The sequence below is a fragment of the Sorex fumeus genome, unplaced genomic scaffold (genome assembly GCF_029834395.1).
Source record: "Sorex fumeus unplaced genomic scaffold, SorFum_2.1 ptg000207l, whole genome shotgun sequence".
NCBI lineage: Eukaryota > Metazoa > Chordata > Mammalia > Eulipotyphla > Soricidae > Sorex > Sorex fumeus.
In genome coordinates, this window is record NW_026606264.1 from 896,581 (window position 1) to 921,718 (window position 25,138).

At 68.0% G+C, this 25,138-nt stretch overlaps 1 protein-coding gene across 3 annotated transcripts in view; it reads right to left on the reverse strand.

Moving 5' to 3' along the window:
* Nucleotides 1-333: 333 nt before the first annotated feature.
* Nucleotides 334-25,138, reverse strand: part of HDAC4 (histone deacetylase 4) — a 79,779-nt gene continuing 54,974 nt past the window's right edge. For 2 of the 3 annotated variants that reach the window (XM_056108292.1, XM_056108294.1), the window contains 23 exons: nt 23,645-23,795; nt 21,756-21,876; nt 21,546-21,667; nt 19,815-19,946; nt 19,464-19,576; nt 18,215-18,325; nt 17,949-18,141; nt 17,092-17,297; nt 16,206-16,463; nt 14,983-15,169; nt 14,010-14,143; nt 12,615-12,735; nt 11,518-11,564; nt 9,935-10,042; nt 8,979-9,034; nt 7,505-7,592; nt 7,003-7,122; nt 6,247-6,344; nt 3,001-3,119; nt 2,253-2,386; nt 951-1,035; nt 558-699; nt 334-482 (listed from right to left, as the gene is read on the reverse strand). In XM_056108292.1, the coding sequence (XP_055964267.1) occupies nt 443-482; nt 558-699; nt 951-1,035; nt 2,253-2,386; nt 3,001-3,119; nt 6,247-6,344; nt 7,003-7,122; nt 7,505-7,592; nt 8,979-9,034; nt 9,935-10,042; nt 11,518-11,564; nt 12,615-12,735; nt 14,010-14,143; nt 14,983-15,169; nt 16,206-16,463; nt 17,092-17,297; nt 17,949-18,141; nt 18,215-18,325; nt 19,464-19,576; nt 19,815-19,946; nt 21,546-21,667; nt 21,756-21,876; nt 23,645-23,795 (2,886 nt within the window). In that variant the 3' untranslated portion in view covers nt 334-442. The remainder of the gene's footprint in view (nt 483-557; nt 700-950; nt 1,036-2,252; nt 2,387-3,000; nt 3,120-6,246; nt 6,345-7,002; nt 7,123-7,504; nt 7,593-8,978; nt 9,035-9,934; nt 10,043-11,517; nt 11,565-12,614; nt 12,736-14,009; nt 14,144-14,982; nt 15,170-16,205; nt 16,464-17,091; nt 17,298-17,948; nt 18,142-18,214; nt 18,326-19,463; nt 19,577-19,814; nt 19,947-21,545; nt 21,668-21,755; nt 21,877-23,644; nt 23,796-25,138) is intronic. The other variant, XM_056108293.1, reaches the window with a different exon arrangement.

The following is a 25,138-nucleotide window of genomic DNA, read 5'->3' on the forward strand; positions in this document are numbered from 1 at the left end:
CCGGGGTGCCTGGGGCCCCCGTTCCTGCCCAGTCTCCGTCCTCGAGGGCGGTCTTGCCGGTGCCCACCCGGTGTCCACGCTCAGGTCCGCGGCGGGAGCCGGAGCCAACGTCGTCTTCGCAAGAAAAGAAGCTACAAGATGAGTCGAGGGGGTCACGGACACGTGGGTGGGAGCAAGCGTCCAGCACCAGTTGGGTCAAGTGGGTTCGTGGCGTCCGAGCTCGGACCACGCTCCGGCGTCGGCCGAAGCAGGCGACTCGCCCCGAGCCGCCCGCCGCGTGTCCGCTCGTCCCAGGGCGGCGTCCGTCCCGGCCCGGGTCCGGGCGGCAGAAGGGGCTCCCCGAGCCACTGGGCCCCTGGCACCTGGTGTCCAGGGCAGCGGGACACAGGGACGCGTCTTCTCGGCTGCGCGTCAAGACAGACAGACAGAGCGACGGCGGCGGCTACAGGGGCGGCTCCTGCTCCATGGGCTCCTCGTCGGCCCTGCGGGGAGACGCCGTCAGACCCGGCCCGGGCGGGGGGCGGGGGGCCGGGCCGGGCCGGGCGCGGGACACTCACCTCTTCTCGGCGGGCGTCACGCCCACGGACAGGGAGGCCATGGCCGTGACCGTCTCGGCCTCCTCGTTCTCACACTTCTGCGCCTCGAGCAGCGCGTAGCCCGCCGTGGAGGACAGGCGCTGCAGGGACCGCCAGTACTGGCCTGGGGGACAGCGGGGTCAGGGGCGCCCTGGGGCTGGGAGGGACCGCGGGGGCCGCCCTGGGGGTGGGGTGCGCCCCCGCCTCTCCGGGCTCTTGGGGGTCCCCTGACCGGGCGCATGGGCACCGGTCACCTGCTCTGGGGCTGTCCCTCCTGTCTCACGGAGCCTGCTTGGTGAGCGAAGTACCAGCCCCGTGCGCAGGCGGGGCAGGGGCGGGGGTCGGGGGTCAGGGGGTCGTGTCCGCCCCACTCACTGTGGATGCTGATGACCTTCTCCATGGACCGCACCGCGTTGGCGTTGGGCCGCTGCTCCAAGACCTTCTCCGGGAGCGGGTCCAGCTGCAAGAGACACGCTGCGGACTGAGCGCGGGCTGGGGCTGGGGGTGAGGGGGTGAGGGGGGAGCGAGCGAGGGGGGAGGGGTGCGTGGTGGGTGCAGAGCTGGGCGGGTTCCACACTGGCGCCAGGGCCCGGCGCAAGTCCAGGACAGAGTCTGCCTGCTCGAGAAGCTTCTCGCAAATACAAGTTTCTTTCAAGGGACTTTCCTGGGGATAATCAGGCAGGTGGTAGGGTTTGGCCACCAGAGGACGGACGGACAGATGGACGGGTAGACGGGGCAGAAGGGGCCCGACATGTAACTGCAGGGGGATGCGGCGCAGACGCTGGGGATGGGGTGACGGGGAGGGGGACCCCCCCGTGGGGCAGGAGCCCTGGCCTGCAGCTGCACGTGCTTGAAGTGCAGACTCTGCGCAGCCCCAGTGCCCCAGACAGCAGGGGTGGGAGGACGCAGGACGGGATACCCGGGAGACTGGGCGGCAGAAGTGGCGGGCCTGGCGGGAGAGCCCCACAGGCCCCGGGTACAGGCTGCAGGAGAGCCCCCAGTAGCCCCCAGGGACCTCTCGAGACATGCCCCAGGACCCTGAGACGCCAAAACGCCCCCAGCGACCCTGAGAAAAATGCCCTCCCCCAAAGACACCGAGAAGACGCCCCAGAAACCCCCCAAGACATGCCCTGCCAGTGATGCCGAGAAGATGCCCCCAGACTCAGGTCTCTGGAGGACCAAGCTCTGCGCAGCTGTGGCGACCTTTACCCCTGCTGCCTGCCGGGGCGCTGACACTGCCCTCCTGGGCAGAGTGGCTGCCGCCCCTCCGGGCCCCGTGTGCTGGTCTGCTGTGAGCTGGGGGTCACACTCAGGGGTGCAGGTGGCAATGGGAGCTGTGGCTGTCTCCATGCGGGAGGTCTTGGGGGCGGGGGGGGGGGTCACGGCCCAGCCCTCAGTGAGGCCGGCACAAGGTGGGGGGGACCTTCTGCCACTGCAGGGCCCCTGTTCTGGGAAGCGTGGGGAGGGGCAGGCCCCGCACCCCCTCCTGCAAGGGTGAAGGGGGTCCTCACTGGGCCCTGTGGCCCCGTGGGACAAGTTGTCCCGTGGGGAGAGCAGAGGGGTCACTGGGAGCCAGAGGCAGCCCCAGGGCCAGGCCGGGCCCCGGGAAAGGGCACAGGCAGGCAGCTGTGGCCCGCGGGTCTGCCGGGAGAGTGCATGCACGGGGCGGCCGCCTACCTCATTGCCCAGCAGCGCCGAGACGCAGGCTTCTGATGCGTCGCAGATGGCCGTGAGGTCGTGGCCGCCCTCCAGGGCCAGCACGATGCGGCCGCCGGCCAAGCCCATCAGCTGCCGCGTCAGGTACCCGAAACCTGCGGAGCCAGAGACGTGAGTGGAGGCGCGGCACGATCAAAGCCTGACAGGGCCCCCGCCCGCCCGGGCCCGGGGCGGCGGGCACGGCGGCCGTAATGGAAGCCAGGTTGGACAGTAATAAATTCACGGAGCGTTTCTGCCCGGTGCTTTTTGATCTGTCGGAGAGCAGGAATTATGGTTCCAGGACTTTCCTTTTATAATGCAGCAAATCATCTCGCTGGAAGGTGGGGAGTCCCTGGGAAGTGGGGTGCTCCCTCCCGAGAGCAGAGGGTGGCACGGCACCCCCTGCGACCGGGGCAAGGCCGCCTCTGCTCAACCAGTGGGCTGGGCACACACATGAGTGTGTACCACGTGCAGGCTTAGGCACACACATGCACTCACTAGCCCACGTGTGGCAACCCACACGTGTGCACACACTACACACATCACACACAGCCCCCTGTGCACACATCAGGGCACACGCACACAGAGCCCCCCACATGTGGTTTCCATCTCGGTCTCGGTCCCTCAGCCCCACAGGAGGTGGGAACTCGAAGCGGCCGCGCGGGCGCCTGCCGGGCGGAGGGGGGCTGCCGGGAGGGTGGGCGGGGCCCAGCCCAAGTGCCGGACTCACATCTGGCGGACAGGTTGTAGCCGCCCAGAGGCGTGGGGTGGCCCTCCACGGCGTCGAAGCCAGACGACACCAGCACCACGTCCGGGGCGAATTCGCTGGCGATGGGCATGACCACGGTCCTGTGGGCAGAGCGGGACAGGTCTGGGTGGACGGGCGAGGCTGGCACAGGCCATGGGGACGGTGGGGCCCAGGCAGTCCATGGCCCCATCCTCGTACAGTGGCACGTCTGGGGGCTCCTCCCTCCCCAGCACGCGAGCCATGAGACACGCACCCAGAGGACCAGCTGGTGGGGAAGCCCCATCCGCCCCAGCCCTCCCATGTCCCGCCTGGACACACGTGTGGGGCGCTGGGGAGCAGCTCCCTGCAAGGGCCCTTCTGAAAAGGGACAGAGGGACGGGCCAGAGCCGCCGGGGGCGGGGGCTTTTCTCTGCAGGCTACATGAGCTTTGCCCAGTGACAGGCACCCCTGGGGCGCCCCGCAGTGAAACCACAGCATCTCAGCCACGTGCCCAGCCCTGTGCCTGCATCGTGTGGCCGAGGTGTGGTGGCAGGTGGCAGCCAAGGGACCGAGCCAGGTGCGTGAGCTGCAGGCTAGTGCCCGTCACCCGAACAGACGTGATCATCAACTCCCCAGAGAACCTCGGACAAGCAGGAGGAACCCACAGGCTCCCCCTTCTGGAGAGTTCCCTGAACTTCCCACGCCGGCCGCTCATGGACACAGGGTTCAGGGCTGCAGGGTCCCTTTGTTCAGAGTGCCTGCTTCCTCCTTGACCTCTGGGTGCAGCCGCTGCACACAGCACGGCAAGGAGCATCGCCAGGAGCTGGGGCCCCTCCGGCCCATCGTGCTAGATGCAGTCACCCAGTACCCGCCTACATCACCCACAGTCCCATGGTACCCTACCATGTCACTCCCAGTCCTCTGGTACCCGCCCACGTCACCCGCAGTCACCCTGTACCATCCACCAAGGCTGGAGACAGGCCGAGCCCCACACCTGCCCAGAAGCCCACGGCTGCACCCGGCTCCCTCTGTCCTGTCACTGTGGGATGCCTGCAGCCCTGCAGAGCCCCGACCCCCCAGATGCAGCACCCTCAGGGAACAAAGCACCAGGTGTGGCTGGGCCTGGTGTGGTGAGGGACTGACCACAGCCCCTTCTGGAACCCCCTGGCTCCCACCCCCAAATGGCCTGTGCCCCAGTGCCCAGACTCCACTGCCTTCCCCCAAAGGCCCCCGGGAGCACCGCTGCAGACCCCCTTTCCCACCCACACCTCTGGCCTCGCCCGCAAAGGCCCCCAGAAACCACTTTCTGGGGGAAATGGAAGAGAATGTGGGCGAGTGCCTGGCGCGCTCAGCAACACGGGGGAAAGGCCCTTGGAGCTGCCCGGCCCAGCCCGGCCCGGGGTGGCCGCTGCAGGGGAAGCGGGCAAGGCCACGTGGGCGGCCCTGGCCCAGAGAGCAGCTCCCGCCGCGCTGCCAACTTCAAAGCGCGTCTGGCCGGGGACTGGTTTGAATTAAGGTCCCTCCCTGTGAGCCTCAGAGGCCGAGAAAGTTGGGGTTCTGGCTTTCATTAGGGCCATTTTCTTATCTCTTCTTCATCTCCGGCTTGATCTCCTGAAATGCAACGTGGCAGGGCTGGGGGGTCACAACGCGCTGTCGAGGCACGCCGTGTCCCTCGGGCCGCGGGAGGAGCACGGAGGAAAGCGGCCCCCACCCTCTCCCGCCTCGGCAATGCCCAGGGAGCCATAAATTGCGAACTTCAAAGCATGGCCCTACATTAAAATAAAATTTTTAGAAAGCCTGAAACAATTTCCCTTTTCAAAGGAGCTATTTCAGTTTGAAAGTTCACTTGATAAGGTATCGTCGCAGGCAGACTTGGCACCGGATGAAACGGGAGCCCCGGTGAGGCAACACGCAGGTTCCTGAGAGGGTCAGGCACGGCCTGTGGAGTGGGGGCTTCCCGCCCCGGGCAGCAGACATAAGCCAGTGCCCTGGGCAGAGGGACAGAGAGGGACCCCACGCCCATCTGCAGCTTCGGTGTGTGACACCTCTGGACAGGGCAGCTCCCAGGTGATGTCACTTTCAGTGAAGAGTGAGATGCGCAAGACAGGAGAGGGAGCCTGGGTGGAAACTGGGGTCCTCAGGGGTGCTGAACCCCAGACACTGCGGGTCACATGCCCAGGGCCCGGCACTGGGGGAGCTCCAACTGCCCATGAAATTCTCCCCAAGACATCCGTGTGCAGAGTCCTGTGTGCTGGGTGAGGGCCCCGAAACTGCTCCCCTGGCTCCTGCACACACGGCTGTGCCCACACCCCCACTCCGTGTCTGCACGCCCGGCACATGCTCTGCCTTCCACCGCATGGGGCAGAGGTGGTCAGGAGTTCTCGGGGACCACGGACCTGTGCCTAGCGCCACCGCAGCTTCTCTGGGCCCTGGGGACAAGTGTCTGCCCTGAAGGCAGGGATTCCCCTCACCACCAGACCCTGTGAAATGACCAACTGACCACAAGCAAATGCACCTGACTACTGAGGGGAAGAAACTAGGTAGGTATCAGGGCCTAGAATGGAGAATCCACGCCCCCAGAAAGGGGAGAACACACCCCCAGAGGGAAGCCACGCCCCTGGAACAGAGAAACCACGCCCCGACGGGGAAAACCACGCCCCCAGAAAGGGGAGAACACACCCCCAGAGGGAAGCCACGCCCCTGGAGCAGAGAAACCACGCCCCGACGGGGAAAACCACGCCCCCAGAAAGGGGAGAACACACTCCCAGAGGGAAGCCACGCCCCTGGAGCAGAGAAACCACGCCCCGACAGGGAAAACCACGCCCCCAGAAAGGGGAGAACACACCCCCAGAGGGAAGCCACGCCCCTGGAACAGAGAAACCACGCCCCGACGGGGAAAACCACGCCCCCAGAAAGGGGAGAACACACCCCCAGAGGGAAGCCACGCCCCTGGAGCAGAGAAACCACGCCCCGACGGGGAAAACCACGCCCCCAGAAAGGGGAGAACACACCCCCAGAGGGAAGCCACGCCCCTGGAGCAGAGAAACCATGCTCCGATGGGGAAGCCACGCCCCTAAGAGGAAAGCCCCGCCCCGACTCAGCCTCCCTGGTGGCTGCGTGCATGGCCATGTCCACTCCGCAGCCTGCTCCTGCTGCCCGCTGCCCCCAGATGCGGCCACGGCGGCCAAGTTGTGGAGACAGGAGGAAAGGCCGCCTGCTGAGGGAAGCACATGGGGAGGGGGGTCTCACCTGAAGGCCGCCAGGTACTCAGCGTCGCCCATGGGGGGGTCGAGGCCCCCGGTGAAGGCCATGTTGACGTTGAAGCCCACGCCTGGTCCCGTGCCCACCTGTGCGCAGAGAGCGGGGGCACGGCCTTAGCAGACAACCCACGGCAAGCTCAGGGCTGTCCCAGCGCGAGGGGGGCACAGGGTCTTCCTGCGGGCGCTGGGCTGGCCACACTTGGGGGGCCAGAGGGGAGTGAGGCTCTGGGGGCTCCCCGCGGGGAGGGAGGGCCGAGGGGTTCCTGTTGGGGACAGTGAGGGCTCCGAGCACCCACTTCTGGAGCTCTCCCAGGATGAGGGGTGTGCCTGGGCCCGCACAGTGCCCCAGGGGAGTCACCGCTCAGGAGCCCCCGAGGAGGTGCCGGAACAGGGCCTGTCTCGGGGGAGAACCCCAGAGGAGGGGGCCCAGGATGGGCCCCAAGGCGCCTGCAGAGCCCTCTCGGACCAGCTGCTCCACCGTGACATGGGCAGTGCTCCTGGCCTTCCCCCGAGCTGCCGAAGCGGACCGGACCCGGTCAAGCTGTCCCGACAGAGCGGGACCAGGTGCGCATGTGAGGACCTGGGCTGGGGGTTGGGGGCGGGGGTGTGGGAAGGAGGGGGAGAGTGGGGGTGTTCGCCCGCCCTCACTCTCAGCCTGGCCTTGCTCAGGCCCCGCCCCGACTCGCCCCGCCCACCAGGCGCCCCGCCCCTCCCTGGCCCCGCCCCCGCCAGGTGCCCCGCCCACCTCGTCAGGTGCCCCGCTGCCTGGGAAGAAGTTGCCATCGTCATAGCGGTGCAGGGACACATACAGGACGCTGGGGTCGCTGTAGAAGGCCTGCTGGGTGCCGTTGCCATGGTGCACGTCCTGGAAGGGCCGTGGAGCTGACTCAGTGGGCAGGGTTGGCACACTCCCCGGGCCGGAGGCTCGGAGGGGGCGCCTGTTCTGTCCCAGCAGGACAGGGGGTGCCCTCACAGGGTACCCACCGCGAGCCGCTCTCAGCGGCTGCACAGCCTCAGCCCCACCCCCCACTCATTGGCTTCTCTCAGCCGCCTCAGGAGCCCGGGCCCTGGCTGGGTAGCTGCTGTGTCTGTCAGCTACACTCACTCTGCATGGTGGAGCTTGGAGAAAGCCACTGCCGGGGCGGCCCGGCCCATGTCAGCCTACGTCCATATTCAGCCCCTTGTCCAGATCCACGTCCCAGCCCATGTCTCAGCCCACATCCCAGCCCACGACCCGGCCCACATACCCAGTCCACAATGAGCGTCTTGCTCACACTCAGCCGCTGCTGGAGTAGCTTGGCTGCGATGGCCACGGAGTTGAAGTAGCAGAAGCCCCTGCGGGGAGTCAGGGGGACGGACCCTTAGGGCGGCCTCAGGCCCGCACAGCTGCCAGAGCATCTGGAGACTCTCGGCAGCCTCGGAAGGCTCTGGTCTGTGTCCTTATGATTGCTTGGCGGCAGGGACTCAAGATGAACCCCTCCACTGTGCACCGACTTCCTGATGGGCGCCCAGAACTGCACAGGACCTCCTGACCTCCTGAGGGCCTCTCGGTCCGCAGGACCCAGAAGTTACTTGTTGCATCGGGTTCCTACAGTCTAAGGCCCACATAGGGGGATCTGGTCACCCAGGATGAACTGGTGTTGATCTCCCCCAGCAGAGCAGAAAACCCGCTGCAAGGAGCCGGGAAATCTGGCTCACGAGGTTGCTGGGCCCAAATCAGAGAGCGAGTGAGAAGGACAGGGGGGTGGCCGGAGGGATACTGGGGACACTGGTGGCGGGAAATGTGCACTGGTGGAGGGATGGGTGTGCGATCATGGCATGACTGAAATGTAATCATGAAAGTTTGTGACTATCTCACTGTGATCCAACAATAATAAAAAAAAATAATAATAAAAGGAACTACCTATTTACTAAAACAAACAAAAAAGGTTGCTAGGCCCCAGTAGGCCCAGAGTGGGGACTGCCACAGCTTACCCCAGTACCTCTGGGGCTCCCGCTACAAACACTGAGACCTTCCAGCACTGTGGAGCTTGGAGAAAGCCAGTGCCAGGGGGAGCCTCTGTCCAGCCCACGTCCATATTCAGCGATTAAATGGATGCTTCTGCTCCCCACGGGGCAGTCCCGGGCAGGGCAGTGGGTCTGCGGGAGGTGAGGTTCCCTCCCACGGTCAGGGAGGCCTGGCTGGTCCTGGCAGCAACACTGCTCCAGGCTGTGGCACCACCAGGCTGCTGCAGCCTTCAGATTCACGGCTAGTCTGACCTTGGTCCAGCTGGGCTGTGGCCAGGCCTGGGCCCGGGTGGCGGCACCTGCCAGAGGCCCCACCAACAGCGCCGGATTGGACACTGCAGCCACATGCATGCGTTTCAGCCTTGCTCCGGGGAGCCATGTGGCAGGCCCTGTGGATTCTGGCTTTGGGGTCTGGCCTGAATGTTCCAGAACTACATAAGGAGAATGAAAAAGTGTGAGGAGGCTTGGTCAATCAGACTCGGTGCTGGCTTGGCCCCGCCCCTCTGGCCCTTGGCCAATCGGACTCGCAAACTGACTTGGCCCCGCCCCTCTGGCTGTCCACCCAGACCCACCCTCTTCACATGTCTCAAAGGCTGAAGGTTTTGTCCACTGGGGGTGCACGGGACGTGTGGGCACTGTAGGCGATTGGGAGCCCCTCACCCCCCACCCCCCGCCACCCGAGGGTGGCCCTGCAGAACAGCCTCAGCTACTTACATGGGGGTACTCTCCTCGGCGTGATGCCCAGGGGGACGGACCACGGCGAAACCATTCTGCAAGGCCGGCAGAGGCAGGGAGAGAGGGGCGAGAGGAGGGAGGGTCAGAAGGACGCTCGTGGCCGGAGCTGGCCATAGCTCAGGGCACACGGCAACACGAGGTCCAGGCAGGATGAGCACCAGGCGCTGAGCCCAGCCCAGGCCCCTCGGGTCGGAGGGAGAAGAGGCTTCAGTGCCCAGCAGCTCCTCCGGGATCGGGGGAGGGAAAGGTTCCGGCCCCCAACACGCCGTGTCTCCCCAGGAGGGAGAGGCCAGGGCAGGTTTGGCTGCCAGGTCACCCCTGACTCGGGTCCCAGCGGGGCGGCTACTGCGGGAAACAAGGGCACCCCAGTGTAGACCGCACAGTGGGAAGGGAAGGGATACTGCAGTGGGCTGGGTAGCCCCCCAGATCCCCGTCCATGGGACCGCTGGACTCCCTGTATCCATGGGGCCCCCCAACTCCCTGTATCCATGGGGCTCCCCGACGCCCTGTACCACAGACTTTCTACATTTACGGGACCCCTGGAACCTGGTATGATGGGAGCCCCAGTGACATGCCCACATTGGGCGGGGGTGCAGCCCTCCGTGGCGGCCATTTGGGAGGGGCGTATCCCCCTGTCTGATGATGTGGAGGTCCTCAGAGCTAAGGCTGTGGAGCCCTGGGCTCCCCCGGCACTGCCTGGAACGCCACGGGGCAGCATGGGGCCCCCAGGCACCTCAGGCTGGGCCCCACGTCACGGGCCTGCTGGCTGAGTGGGGACCCACACTTGCCGCCCCTGCTCTGTTGGTCAAGACATCACATCCCAGCCAGGACCACGGGGGCCAAAGTGGAGGCCAGGAAAGCTGTCCCAGGCTCAGCGTCCCAGTAACCACCCAAACCTGCCCCCGACCCTGGACCCCCATGCAGTGGACACTGACCTTCAGCTCCCCTGTGGCCACCTTGAAGACCAGCTCAACCACACAGCCTACGGCCAGACGGGCAGCCCCGGATGAGTGCACTTCGTTCCAGATGGTGTCACTGTCCACCTGTGGGACAAGGCGCCACAGTGAGACCCTCTCGGTACGGGCTTTATTTACTTATTTATTGGCTTTTGGGGTCACACCCGGAGATGCACAGGGGTTACTCCTGGCTCTGCACTCAGGAACTGCTCCTGGTGGTGCTCGGGGGGATCATATGTGATGCTGGAGATCAAACGCCCTACCCACGGTACTATCACTCCGACCCCTCAGTAAGGGCTTTAGAAAGGCAGGCCAGCCCCAAGCTAAGGGCCCCAGCCAAGGAGGCAAGAAGCCTTGAACCAGTGAACACACTGGCCGAAGGGCCAAGGGGCCCCTGATGTGGGGCTGCCGGGAGCAGCTGACTCGGCCTGGCTGGCCTGTCCCTCTGCCCACAGCTGTCCCCGTGTCAGGCGGGCGTGTGAGCCCGGGTTGGGCAGTCGAGGCTCTCCAGAGACGAGCTGCTCGGGACAAGGTGGGTGCAGAGGCCCAGGCCAGGGGGCCTGGGGCCGACGGTGCAGAGCGAGCTGGACACACGTGGGGACCCTGCCTCTGCGGGTCCCCCTAACCCACGTGTGCCAGGTGCACCCACTGCTGGCCAGCCTCACGGGGAAGTCCCGCCTCGGCACCTTCAAAGCCGGACTGCGGCATCGTTGCCGGGGATCAAGCCATTTCCGGAGGCGAGCCAACGGCGGCCTGCTCTAAATCGCTTCCAAATGTCTGAGGCTGTGTCGCGGGGGCGGGACCCTGGCCCGGGCGGACCCCTGAGAACAAGCCCTTGGAAGCAGCTGTGCGGTGGGCAGGGGCCTGGGTGAAGATGCTCTGGCCGCTTCTCTGTCTCCGGATTCACACCACACCCCGGGACCCCGACTGCGGCTCAGACTCAGGGCAGCGTGCAGGACCCCCCCCCGCACGGCCCAGAAACCCTGGGAGGGAGGCAGCTGGGCCTTGAGCTGTCACCTCTGGGGCTACAGGGACCCCAGAAAGCTTGAATATCCCCCAGGGCTGCATAGACGCCTAGGCAGACCCGGGGGAGGCGTGTCCCCCACTGAGGGTGGCCAGGAGGGACCCCCAGGGGCCTGTGTAGTGTACCAGGGTGGACAAGGATGAATCCTCGAGTCCCCGCCAGGAAGGCCCCGCCCCTTCCTGCTCCACGGAGGGCAGACCCAGCACTGGTGGGCGTCTGCCCTCAGCAGGGTCATGGCTATGGCCAGTGCCGGGCAGGGGTGTGGCGGCATGGACGAGCGTTTGCTCCCAGAAGGGGTCATTTTCAAAGCAGCGATTTCTGCACAGACTCAGGAGGGAAACAATTTTGTTTCACTTCCGTAACTGAACCCAGACCTAGTCTCTGCCGTGACCCGGGAGTGGGCCCAGGCCCCTGGGGAGGACACTGGCCACCCCCAGCGCTGCTGAGCTTGGCTTCGGTGGGCACAGGGCCAGGCGGGCCCCGGTGGAGGGCGCCCCTGATCCTGGTTCCCGGGGACACACGCGGGCAGCCGACTCACCCCAACACCGCCGCAGGGCAGCCTGACAAACACGGAGGCCAGCGAGCCTGCGGGAAGGGGACAAGGTCAGTAGACTGGACACGCGGACGCGGGGAAGGGGCAGTGCCTGGGGCCAGGGGGCCTGAGGGGACCGGCGTGCGCCAACCTGCTGTCCCTGGCAGGGGCCAGCCGGGCCCATCCGAGGCCTGTCCTCGCCCCGTCCACTGTCTGGAGGGTCCCCTGGTGCCGCAGGTGCCGGAGGGGGTGTGGCCAGTGTGCCGGGAGCCACCTGCCCCGTCCCCTCCCCAGGCCCATCCCAGTCCCTTCCCTGGGCTGGTCCCGGCCCTGACGCCAGGTCTGTCTCGGCCCCGTCTCCAGCCCCGTCCCCTCCCCAGGCCCCTGCTGCGCACGTGTGGGTCAGTGTGGAGGCCACAGGCCCCCGGGGAGGGGACAGCACCACAGCAGCCACACCTGTCCGCGGTGGGCGGGGGGCGTGAGGGGAGGAGCGGGGACAGAGGGGGACAGAGGAGGGCGTCCCTGTGCCGGGGGCTGACTCTGGGGAACACGTGCCTGCGGATGTGGGGGTGTGTCCGCCTGGGCAGCGTCACCCCTCGTGGTGCCGAGACAGACACAGCCCGAGAGGGAGAAGTGTGAGGGTGCGAGAGAGTCTGAGTGTGAGGTGTGCGAGAGGGGGTGAGTGTGAGGATGCACACGTGTCGGGGTGAGCGGGTGTGAGTCTGTGAGGATGCGCGTGTCAGGGTGATCGGGTGCGAGGATGAAGATGCGTGCGTGTCGGGGTGAGAAGCGTGTGAGTGAGTGGGTGTGCGTGTTGGGGTGGGCGGGTGTGAGACTGTGAGGATGCGCGTGAGGATGCGTGTGTCAGGGCGATCGGCTGTGAGTGTGAAGATGGGTGCACGTCAGGGCGAGAGGCGCGCGAGTGAGCAGGTGTGAGTCTGTGAGGATGCGCGTGTCGTGTCGGGGTGAGCGGGTGTGAGGAGCGTGAGGGAGGTGGCCCTGCCCAGGTCCCTGTCAGCCGCCCGGGGCCCGACAGAGCGACAGGCGGCTGGCCCCGGGTGCCAGGGCCGCGCCCGCGGGAGCGTCCGGAGGCCGAGGAGTACCTAGAAGTTTCTTACTGTCCAGTTTCTGCCGGTTGAGGGGGTTGGTGCCGTAGAGCAGGGCGTGCGCCTCCGAGTGCACCGTCTGCAGCTCCTCCAGCGTGGCCTTGCGGCCCCGGATGCACTGCGGAGACAAGCGCGCTCACAGCGCGGGCACGCGCACGGCACGGGCACGCGCAAGCTCAGAGCACGTGCACGCGCACGCGCACGGCACGAGACACTCACACCACGGGCACGTGCACAACGAGACGCTCACTGCGCGGGCACGTGCACGCTCACAGCACAGGCACGCGCACGGCACGAGACGCTCACTGTGCGGGCACGCGCACGCGCACACTCACAGCACAGGCACGCGCATGGCAAGAGCCGCTCGCTGCGCGGGCACGCGCACAGCACGGCAGGCTGCGGAGCCCCAGGAGGCCCGGCCCAGCTCGCCCCTAGCCCGGCCAGCAGCAGCGGCTCCGGGAGCCCCTCCCGGGGTCCCTCTTCCTCTTCCTGCGAGGGGCGCCTGCGCTGGAGGCCCCCGTGAGGCACATGCTATGCGGGGGGAGGGGGGGGGGGTCGCTGGCGGGAAGGGGGGGAATGGGCAGGGAGAGGCAGGGAGGGCGGCCGGGGCTTCCTTCCGGTCAAGCCCCCATCCAGCCGGCCCAGCTCTGGGTGCCGTAAGCAGCGACCTCCCTGTCCAGGGGCTGAGAGGGGACCCCAATCCCTAGTTCCCAGCTGGGGGCTCATCTGGAGGGATATGGGGGTCTTGTCCAGCGCCAAAGCCTGTGTCCACCAGAGCTGAGTGACCTGGGGCCTTACGCGGGTGGGACGAGCACTGTGGCCCAGGGGCCGACCTGTGTCCGCGCCCCACCTGTCCTGTCCACTGCTGAGCAGGTTCCAGCCTGACCCAGGACCCTAGTCCTGTCCCGAGGGGCCTCCGGCCATGGGCCTGGATAGGGGGTGGCTGTGGGAGCCGCTGTTTCTCTCTGTTGGGGGGGTCCTCAGAGCCCCCGTCCCCCATCCCGGGACACAGTGTCTGAGAGGTCACGGGGACCCCAGCGGCTGCGGGGGGGAGTCGGCACTCACTGCCCAGTCTTGGGGCGATGCTGCCCCCCAGTGGTGTGTGGCCTTGGCCACCAGCGGGTGCCAGTGGGCTCCTTGGGCACCAGGGGACCAGGGTCAGGGGACGGCACCTGCACTCAGCTTCCAGGCCCACCCTCCAGCCCCCCATACCCGGGGAAGCAACGGGGAGCGATTTAGGGGGCCCACGTCCAGCCTCCATGTGTCCTGGGGGCTGGGGGGGCGGTCAGGGAGCGGGGCCACCTTGGGGATCGCCCTGCACACCGGGGGCCGGCCACAGCTGGGCGTGCAGGGGCGGGGAGGGCAGGGCGGGCAGGGGCGCGGCCGGCTCACCTCGCACTTGCTGCGCAGGCCGGTCTCCTGCAGCCGGGACCAGATGCTCTGGATGCGGCCGGCATGCTCGGGGTGGGTGCTGCTGCTGCCGCAGGCGCATTGGTGCTTCAGCATGAGAGTGTCGTACACCAGGCCTGTGGGCAGGGCCGGCTCAGCGCCCGGGTGGGCCCGTGCCCAGGGGTGCCCCGCAGCCTCCCCGGGAGCGAGGGCCTGGTGGGGTGCCGCCGTCCCCGAGAGGCAGGTTAGAGAGGGGACCTGTCGCTGCCGTGACCATGGCCACGGCGGCCTCGTGTCTGCGGGGGTGGGGGGGACACTGAGTGCCCAGCAGAGCCGGGATGACAGAAGGGACCCAAGTGTGGGCACAGCCGCGGCAGCAGAGGGGCAAGGCCGACTCGCAGGTCATGACCCGACACACGTGCAGGGACCCACGGGGGAGGCAGGAGCAAGTGGAGTGGCCCCTGTGTCCAATGGACACCCCCAGCGGCCACCTCTGTGGTGCCGACAGGGACCCTCTGGTTTCCGTGCCTGCAGCCACACGAGCTTTATACAGTGGTAACAGCAGAAAAGGGGTCTGCGCCCGCCACTTGGTGCGGCTATCCGGGAAGTGACCCCTCCGCTAGTGACCCCTGCCCTGGGAGGAGCCCGGGGTGCCCTTGGTGGCTGTCTGGTTTTCTTCTGGACAAGGGGTGATTCAGTGTGTGGACGGTGTGGGTGGACGGGGTCCCTCTGATGGCAAAGACAGGCTGGATGCGGGAGGCCTGTCCAGGCCTGTCCGGCTCAGGGGCAGCACACTGGGCCCCTCCTGTCCTGGCTGGGCAGAGGGGACAGCAGGGAGCAGATTGCCCCGGCAGCCCGTGTCCTGCTGCGGGTTTCCTGGCCGTGGCAGGGGTGTGGCGGGCAGTGTGGGATGCCCACGGGGCCAGGGGGACACCTGACCGCGCAGCCGCCCGCCCCTGCCGGCCCTGCACTGTACCTGTGGTGAACCTGGGTTTCGGGGGCGGCTCCTGCACAGACATGGGGAAGGTGGCGGACGCCGGGGAAGACTGCGCTCGGGACAGAGGCCGGTGGCCGCCGAAGGACACGGGGATGCCGGCAGCCTCCATGGAGGCCTGGTAGTTCCTCAGCTGGTGGATCCGCTGCTGCTCCAGGAGGAGGGCTTGCTGCGGACAGAGCGGCGGGTCAGAGGGCGCCCCATCTGCTCGCTGTCCCCTGCCACCTGCCTGCCCACACCCACGGCCAGCTGAGGAAACACGGCGGGTGCGGGCCCTGACCGTGAGGGCCGTGAGGACGCGGGCCCTGCCCCTGGGTCTCGGGGGACGTCTCCATCCCGGCTCGGAAATGAAGCAGGGAGTTCGGGACCACGCGGGCAGGAGTGTCTGGAGGACCTCCGGGGGTCCTGCAGCCGGCCCTGCCAGCTCCCCTCTGGGGGCTCCCTGCTCCCGGGCTTTCCTGGGCCACCCCTGCCTGGCCCTCTGCTACTAGCTCTGCTGCCCTCCCTCGCTGGCCCTGACCTCAGCAAAGAACCTGGCCCAGGGGTGCGGGGCTGCCCTTGGCAGGTGCCGAGACCCCCCTAGGATGGATGGACGGGCCAACTGGGCACGACCAACGTGAGACACGGCAGCCGCCTCCGCGGGCATCCCTGGGGCGGGTGTAGGCCGAGCCCCGCGCTCACTTCCTTCCACCACTACCCTGGGCGCAGGGGACCCGTCTCAGAGGTCCTGCCCAGCCGTCACGGCCCCTCGCCTCATGCCCTGACCCAAAGCCCCACCCTGCCAGGTCCCGGCCACGTCTTGAGCTCCGCCCTCGCTGCCCGCCAAAGGACCGGCCTCCACGCACGCACTCGGTCTAGACTCCTCGGCTCCGCCCCTCCCAAGCCCCGCCCCTCCGGTCAGCCCCGCCCCCTGCCAGCCCCGCCCTCTCAGCCTTGTCTTTCCTATTCTGGACCCGCCCCTCCTCTCGACCCCGCCCCGACCCACTTTCCCCAGCCCCGCCCTCTCACCTCGACTCCACCCCGCCCCTTGTAAGCCCCGCCCCTAGCCAGCCCCGCCCCCAGTCCTGAGTTTCCCATTCTTGGCCCCGCCCCTCCTCTCAACCCCGCCTCTTTCGCCAGCCCCGCCCCTCCTCCACCCTATCCTCTTGGCCCCGCCCTCATTCCCTGTCGGCCCCGCCCCGTTGGCCCCGCCCCCCTCCCCGCACCTGTCGGAAGAGCAGCTCCTGCTCGCTGGGCTGGCGCTGGCCCGGCTCTGCGTCCCGCGGGGGCTCGGCCTCCTCCTCGTCGCTCTCGATGGGCTCCTGCTTCACCTGCACCCCGGCCAGGCCGTGCGGCTCCGAGTGGGCCCCCAGCCGGTCCAGGAAGGGCTCCTCGGGCAGGGCCTGGTGCTCGCGCAGCTCCTCCTCCGTCTCCTCGGGGTGGCTCTCGGGCTGCCGGGCCGGCTCGCTGGGCTTCGGGATCATCTGCAGGGCGTGGCGGGTGTGAGGGTTGCACTATGTGGGCACCGGGCCGGGAAGGAGCAGGGGCAGAGTAGGGGGGTGGCGCCTGCCCTCGCTGGCCACCCCGCGAGGCCAGGGATGGGCGGTGGGCCTGCAGGGAGAGGGTGGCCATGCAGGCAGGGGCGGCGACCAGCGAGGCACGCAGTGGGCTGGCGGCTCCCACAGAGCCATGCCAGTGGCCCTGCAGAGCTGAAAGCAGGGACCCAGGGCCACGGCTGGAGATGGACCCCCAGCTCCCAGCGGAGCCTTCCTGCAAGCTCGGGATCCCGGGGCCAGGTCCCAGGTCATCCCAGTGGCTCTGGGGCACTGCTGAGGGCAGGCAGGAGGCAGCAGTCTGGGGTCCTGCCCGCCCATGGGCAGTAGGGGGTGCGAACATGATCCCGCAACACAGCAGTTGGGCACAGGGCAGGGCCAAGCACGGGGCAGGGGGAGGTCCTGGGAGGCTGGACAGTGGGGGCCAGCACAGCTCCATCCCCAGCACTGCTGGGAGGACCAAGCACGAGCACTCCTTACTGTCCAGACCTCACCTGGCCAGACCCCGTGGCGTGGGGCCGGTGCCCGCCAGGGGGGCTGCGGGGAGCCTGGCACCCACCTTGCCGAGGTGCAGCTGCTTCTGCTTCTCCAGGAAGTGCTGGTGCTGCTGCTGGACCACGAGCTGCTGCAGGGCCTGCGTGTTCTGGGGCAGCGGCGCCGACTGCGTGCGCCCCAGCGGCCGGTGCTGCCGCAGCTTGTGCATGGACGGGGACACGCGCTCGGCCCCCACCAGGGACTGTGCGTGCAGGGGCAGCGCGCCCAGGCCTGCGTGGGGGACACGGGGGTGTGGTCACGCGGTGACACCCCTGCCCCCTCCCTTGGACGGCCATGGCCCTGGCCCCACGGAGGGCGCGCCGGCGCCGGGAAGAGCCGGGGGAGGTCATGGAGCAGATCGGCAGGGGGACAGGAGAGCTGGCCGGGGACAGGGACGGGAGTGGACATGGAGGGACTCAGACGGGGAGTGGGGGACGCAGAGATGGGGAGTGGGGGGGACGCAGGGACGGGCAGTGGCGAGAGAGGATGTGGTTGGTGCCCAAGTCTGTCCCAGAGACTTTGTCCCAAACGTTCCAGAGACACAAAGCAACCCTGAGAAGGGGCATCATGTCGGATGACCTACAGCCCCAAGGCCCCAGACGGGTCTGCCCCAACCCCGGGGTCTGTCCAGGACGAGTCTGCCCAGTGTCAGGGTCTGTCCGGGATGGGTCTGCCCCACTGCCAGGGTCTGGGGCGGGATCTGCCTAATGCCGGGTCTGCACCCAATGCCAGGGGGGTCTGCCTGGGATGGGGCCTGGTCTGTGCTGGCAGAGAACTCTCAGGGCAGACCCAGGGTCCTGGCTTCCTCTCATCCTCTCTTCCTTCCCGGAGCCCATGTCCAGCCGCCCGCCCTGGCCCCGCCTCCCTGGCGCCCCCACTCACCGGCGACCAGGGGCGACTGGGCGGTGGGCGGTTCCAGGAGGACCATGTGCGGCAGCAGCGGGTTGTGGGTGCCGTCCCGCTCCAGGGGTGCCGTGCCCAGGTAGGGGGGCAGGTGCGTGCCGGGGAAGAGAGGGAGGCGCTGCGGCAGGCCAGGCAGGGCCAGGCGCTCTACGTCTTGCTGGCCGGCCGCGCCCTGCGGAACACAGGCAGCGCTCAGGGGGGCCGGGGGCCGCCCACCCGCCCGCCCTGCTCAGACCCCCACTCACCGCCGAGGGGCCCGTGGCCGGCAGCCCCAGCGTGATGTTGGGCAGAGACGGCGACGTGTAGAGGGGCAACGGCGCGGCCTCGCGCCCCACCAGTCTGTGTGCCAGGCCGGCCTGCGGGGAGAGACGCCGTCACGCCGGGAGGGCCGCGGGGACCCACCAGCAGCCCTTGGCCAGCGGATGCCCACCAGGGGCTCTGTCCGGCGCAGCCCCACTAACAGCCACCGAGAGGCAAAGGGCCAAGGCCGAGACAGCCATGAGTCAGGGGCACGGAGTGACCAGGAACACGTCAGAGGCCGTGACGCCAGGACAGGGACGTGCCCGGGCCTGAGCTCTGCCCTGGGACGTCCCCGGCCAGGGGACGGTGAGCGGGGGCTGCTGCAGGAGTGTGTTGATGAGGAGACATCACCAGGGAGGCTGGGGGACGCCGTGACACGAGGAGCCTCGCCACGAGACCCAGTGCAAGCAGGAAGCGTTTCTGACTGCAGCCACACTGGGATGGGGACATCTCTGCCCAGGGTGTGTGGCCACTGTCCACCTCGCTGGCTGGGGCTGCCAGAGGGCGCCCGGTCTCGATGTCAGAGGACAGGAAGCCCCAAATGCCCCCCCTCCGACATGAGACCAGGAGAGGCCACTGGCTGAGGGAGCGTGCGTCAGGACGGGTCGTGGTGCCCAGCGGGACACGGAGCTCCAGGCTCGGGTCCAGGAATAAGGACCCGATGCGTGCCCGTGGCCGCCAGCGTGACTCATGGCCAAGGCCACTGCGTGTGTGAGGCCCGGGCAGCAGGGCAGGGGTGTGGCCCGTGGGGGTCTGTGGGGCCGGCTGAGGCAGGCAGTGACGTGGGGCGCACCCGGGCTGCCTGAGAACGGCACTTCCCGTTGGCCAGGGCAGGAGGGGCGGGCTGCCCCCGGGACCCCCGGAACCCCACCAGGCAGCAGCTCTGCACCTCAGCCCATCCTGGGGAAATGGGGATCACGTGGCAGCGCCGCCCAGCCCCAGCCCGGGGGAGACCAGGTGGGCCCCGAGACACTGGACTCAGGGAGCGGAGAGAATGAGGGAGGCAGGTCCACTCTGGCCAGGCAGCCGGACAGCTGTCCTGTCGCCCGGCAGCGCGCGAACCAGCTTCTGGGGGTCCCTGGGTCTGCCCACTGCCCCCCATCCGCGCGGGAAGCCTGCAGGCACATGCTGGGTGCTGGGTGTGGAGGGGCGGGTGGGCGCGGGACCCGAGTCGAGTGGCGAGTGGGCACTGACCTCGGCGGGGACGCTGGGCACCGTGGGGGCGAGGCCGTTCTCCGTGCTGACGTTGCCCGAGCTGTTGTTGGGGGAGCTGGGCCCCGAGCCGGGCGCGCTGCTGCAGGCCGAGTCTGCGGGACGAGGGGGTGAGCCGGCCCGCCCCGCCCCAGGACCCCCACCCGGGACCCAGCCCGTGAAGCCCCGCGTGGGCCTTGCCGGGGAGGGGCGCCCACAGGCCCGTGGTGCACTTCTGCCGCTCGGCAGCCAGAGGGCGCCCAAGAGCAGCCGAGAGCAGGTCAGGAGGGGGGTGCAGACAGGCCAAGCGTCCCCTGGAGGACGGGGCCGGGGCCAGCCCCCCAGGCCACTCACCAGGCACGTCCAGGGGCCGCTTCTTGAGTGCGGTGACCACGGGCCCGCCCTTCCTCCGCAGCAGCGGGCTGCTCCGCCGCTCAGCCACCTTCTGCTTCAGCCGCGAGCGCAGCTTCAGGTTGGGCTCGGAGGCTGCGGGCGGCGGACGGTCAGCGGGGGCCTGGGCCGACCACCGGGCCCACCCGCCACACGGCCCGGGGCAGCAGTGGGACTGAGTGCAGCTCCCGAGGGCCGGGCTTTCTGGCCTCCCGCCCCGCACCTTGGCCGCTCCTACTGACCCGCGGGGCTGAGATCCCCCACTAGAAGCCCCCAGGGGCGCCTCGGGGGGATGCCCCAAGGGGCAGGACTCAGGAAGGCATGAGGCCCAGTCCCTGGGGGCAGCGCCACACCCAACACATCTGAAGCGAGTGCATGCGCGCGCGCGTGTGTGTGTGTGTGTGTGTGTGTGTGTTTCTGTCTGTGTGTATGTCTGTATCTGTATGTGTGTGCGTCTCTGTTTCTATGTCTGTATGTGCATCTGTGTCTCTGTGTGTATCTCTGTGGTTATCTATGTATCTGTGTGTCTATGTGTGTACATGTGTCTGTGTCTCTATGTGTATCTATGTGCAACTCTATGTGCCTGAGTGTGTGTGTGTGTGTATGTCTTGAAGTGACCGGGCAGGGGGCCCTGCCCTTGCCCCTACCCTCCCTCCCACTCCCCTGTCTGGGACTCGGGCCAGGGCCCTGCTGGACGTGGCCAGTGCCCCCTGGGCCAGCCCCTGTGAGAGCAGACTGAGATCAGACGCTGCTGGGCACGTGGCAAGAGGCTCGCTCGGCCCAGACTGGGGAGACCCCGACCTGCTGTGACCTGAGCCCCCTGGAGCTTGGCTTACAGGGCCTGCCAGGCTGGGCCAGGTGGGGGACTCCCCCCTCCCTCCGTCCGTTTGTCCAGGGTCTCCTGGTCAATGGGGCGTATGGGAGGGCGGTGCCGCTTCCTCTGCCCGGTTGGGCCACGCGGGAGAGACCGCCCGTCCTCTGAGGAGTCGCCAGGAGGTGGGGGCGGGCGGGGCCATGACCCAGGCCTGCAGCTCCCTGGTGTGAGGCGGCAGCATCTGGCCGACACGGCCACGGAGTCCCAAGTGCCCCCAGATCGTGAGGCAACAAGCGCGGGGTGGTGGGCCCGAGCCACAAGCCCAGCAGGTCCTCGGGCTTCCCGGGATGTCTCTGAGCAGCCACCAGGCAGTGGCACCGAGCCCATGTGGCTGCGGGGTGGGCGCAGAGGGGTGGGGCCAGGAGCGACTGGCTGGTCCGTGTGCTCAGGACCGACCCTGTGCGGGGTCTCTGCCACCCTCCCAGCCTGGGACGCACTCAGCTGCAGTGGACTGCTGGCGTCCTGCCAGGCGTGGGCAACGGGGCCCACCGCGCCAACCAGCCTGATTGTGGGAGGACGCCTTCCTGCTATGAGAAGCGCTTGGGAAGTGCCACGTCCAGCCAGCCACCCAGGGCCCTGTACCACCCACCAGGCCCACCCCGGGGCCCAGGGTCCGGGCCGGGACAGTGAGCCGACAGCGGGCGGGAGCGGCTGTCTGCTGCAGGAGGGGTGCAGGGAGGACCCTCCCAGGGGCAGCACACACAGCAGCAGCCTCTGGCCTGCCCGCAGAGCCTCCCCGCTGCCCTCCCGAGACACTGTCCCCTCTCCGTGTGACGTGCTGTGTCCCCCCTCCTCCCCGACGCTGCCCGGCGCCCGCCCACCTGTCTTGCGCAGCGGGAAGTCATCCTTGGCGTCGTACATGCCCAGGAGTGGGTGCTGGTAGGAGGCCGATGCCCCGCTCTGCGGCGGGGAGCTCTGGTCCAGCGAGCTGTGCTGGGTCTTCCTGGAGGGGGCGGCGGGCGCTGAGCGCGGGCGGGGCCAGGGCAGGGCCGGGGCGGCCCGGGGGACGCAGGGGCCAGGCGGTCACTCACCCGTACCAGTAGCGCGGGTCGCTGGTGATGCAGTGGTTCAGGCTCCTCTGGGCCAGCGCCTTCTTCTTGTTCAGGACGAACTCCTGCAGCTTCAGCTTCACCTCCGTGCTGGCCACGGCGCCTGCGGCAGCAAACGTGTTGGGCAGGGGTACGGGGGGCGGGTGGATGGGGGGTGGGATGGGGCGGGACACGGGACGGGACAGGTCTGGGCAGGACAGAACATGGGGCAGGACAAGGCGGATGGGCACCCAGGGCCCTCCACAAGGCCCCGCAGGGGATCCTCCCTGGAGCTCGGGACACAGTGCTCGGCTGCGGCGGCCACCAGCAGGACAGACGCAGTGTCTGCGTGAGGAGGCGGCAATGGAACCTCCCAGGACGGTGTGGAGGGTGGCCAGGGCCACGCCAGCCGTGAGGGCCATGGGGAGCGATGCCCCCTCCCTTGGCCCTGCTGAGACCCCCTTCTTGCCCACCAATGGCGCTCTGGGGCCCAGAGCAGGGCAGTGCGGGGAGAACCACCCAGGGTGATGCCAGGGCAGGAAAGAGAGTGACCACTGGGCAGCCGCCATAGGCAGCGGTGAACCCTGCACCCTTCACTGGCTGGCACAGCACAGACCATGGCGGGGCTGGCGGCTGGACCCACTGCTCATGGGCAGGGTGGCAGGAGCCAGAGGGGTGCTGCCAGTCCCTGTGCCTCACCGCATGCAGACAAACCCACTGTGCCACGCCACCACACAGCTCCGTGCCCGCCCACGTCCAGTTCCGGCGCCTCCCGCAGGGGCAGCAGGACCCAGACGGGCAGAGCGGGGCCCTCGGGAAAGGCTCCCGGTGCGCAGGCTAGGCCAGGGAGGGAAGCGGGGCCCAGCCTGGCACTAGCCGGGCCCAGCGTGAGGGTTGGGCCCAGGTCCAGGGCATGGGGTCCTGACACCCCCTGTCCATGAGTGACCCCAGTCCTTGTGACCCTCGGTGACAGGCCCACGTGGCCTGTGACGGGTATGCGGGCACCGAGAGGGAGGAAGCACCTCCTGCAGGGAATGGTGGACCGTGTCCTCCATCTGGGTCAGGGAGAGCACAGCGGGCACTTGGCAGTCTACACCCGCGGTCTACACCCATGGTCTATGCCCGTGGTCTATGCCCGTGGTCTATATCCACGGTCTGCACCCACGGTCTAACCATGGTCTATACTCACAGCCTACACCCACGATCTACATACGTCTGTATCTACAGTCTACACCCATGTTCTAACCAGTGTCTATCCCCAGTCTGCATCCAAAAATCTAGATTTTTTTTTTCCGCTTTTCGGGTCACACCCAACAATGCACAGGGGTTACTCCTGGCTCTGCGCTCAGGAATCACCCCTGGCGGTGCTCAGGGGACCATATGGGATGCTGGGAATCGAACCCGGGTCGGCTGCGTGCAAGGCAAACGCCCTCCCCGCTGTGCTATTGCTCCAGCCCCACGCATCCCAAATCCAAACCCACCATCTATACCCACGGCCGGTCGACACCAGGGCTAGCTGAGCTGCCCTGCGCCACTGAGTGCCGGAGACCAGCGCGGTCAGCGGACCAGAGAGGAGGGGGCCTGTGACGATGCACTGTCCCCCAGCCTGGCTGCTGGGAGGGAGAGTCGGGGCCACGGGGCTCAGGCTTAGACGGATCCCAGGGCCGCGCTGGGGCACACACCAGGGGTGGGACCGAGACAGGGTCAGGCAGACAAGGGTGAGTGACGAGGTCAGGCGGCCACACAGTGGGGGGACAGGAGGGGCGGAAACACAGCGAACAGAGCCACAGGGCAGAGGCAGCAGACCACTGTGGGGCTGGGGAGGGGGTTCAGTGGGCCTCGGGCGGACGGTCAGTGGGGGCTGGCCCGGGCGCGGGGGCGGCTGCGCTCACTCTCTTTGCCTTTCTCCTTGTTCTTCAGCTGCTGCAGCTTCTGCTCACGGTGCTGCTTCTCCAGCTCCTGCTCCTGCCGGTGCCTCTCCAGCTTCCGCTGGTGCTCGAGCAGCTCCTGCTGGTGCTTCAGGGCCAGCAGCTCCTGCTGTTGCTGTGGCGGGGACACGCGGTCAGCGGCCGCCTGCCCGGCGGAGGGGTCTGGCTCGGGCAGGGCTGACCCCCGACGGCACGGGCGGGCGGCCCTGGAAACCCGGGGTGCCGCTGACCGTCTGCCCGGGGCACCACGCTGGGAGTCCCTGAGCCGGGTGGACGCGTCCCTGAGCGACCCGAGGCTCATGCACGAGACCCCGCGGCGGCCACCTTCAGTGAGAGCGGGAAAGGGGGTTGAGCCCACAGCCCAGAGTCGAGCAGTGCCCTGCTCCTTCCACCAGGGGGCACTGCCCGGAGCCCTGCAGGAGCCGGAGCCCAAGCAGCCCCGCACAGACACACGACACACATCCACACTCACACACACTCACAGCCACACTCACACACACCCACACCTACCCACAGACACACAACACATACCTGTACTCACATAGTCCCACAGACACACACCCACACTCACACACACCTACAGACTGCACACAACACACACCCACACACAGACCACACACACACACACACACACCCACAGACACACAACACACACCTGTACTCACATACTCCCACAGACACACACCCAGACACACACGACACACCCACACTCACACACACCTACAGACCACACACGACACCCGCACCCACAATTACCCACACACTCCCACACTCACACACCCACCCACAGACACACACCACACCCACACACAGACCACACTCACATCCACCCACAATCAGGTTCCGGAGCTGGACTGGAGCCCTCGCCCAGAGCCAACAATGCAGCCCAGCTCTGGCGAGGGCGGAGGCTGGGGAAGGTGTGTCCGGCCTCCAGGGAGTGGCACTGGCCTGGGCACCGGCCTCTCGTGGCCACGCCAGCAGGGCCCTGGGCCTGTGTGCATGAGGCAGGCGCCCAAGGCTGTGCCACCCCGCAGAACGCCTGCTCTGCCACACACACGTGGGCACAGGGGCCCGTGCTGGGGCCTGGCTGAGGGTGGCAGCTCTGACCCGCTTCTAGACACCCGTCTGCTTGTGCTCCTCCCGCCCGGGGTCCAGATCCCCAGCTCAGCCCCTGCCCCAGCCCCATGCTGGCCGCGCAGTCTGCACCCCTGAGCTGCCCTCCCATCCCTCGCCCCAGTGCCCTGCTAATCAGCTGGCCGTGGGCACGCGGCGGTCCTGAGGCACGAGCACCCGCAAGGCCAGCCCGCAGCCCCCGCGGTCGGGAAGGGGGCGCCCTCCATGCTACAGCACAGGCAAGGCGGGAAGTGAGCAGCCAGAGACTCCCGGTCTCCAAAGTCCCATCCCCACCCACGCAGGAACACGCGGGCGGGCGCACAAGGGACACAGGGACACGGCCGT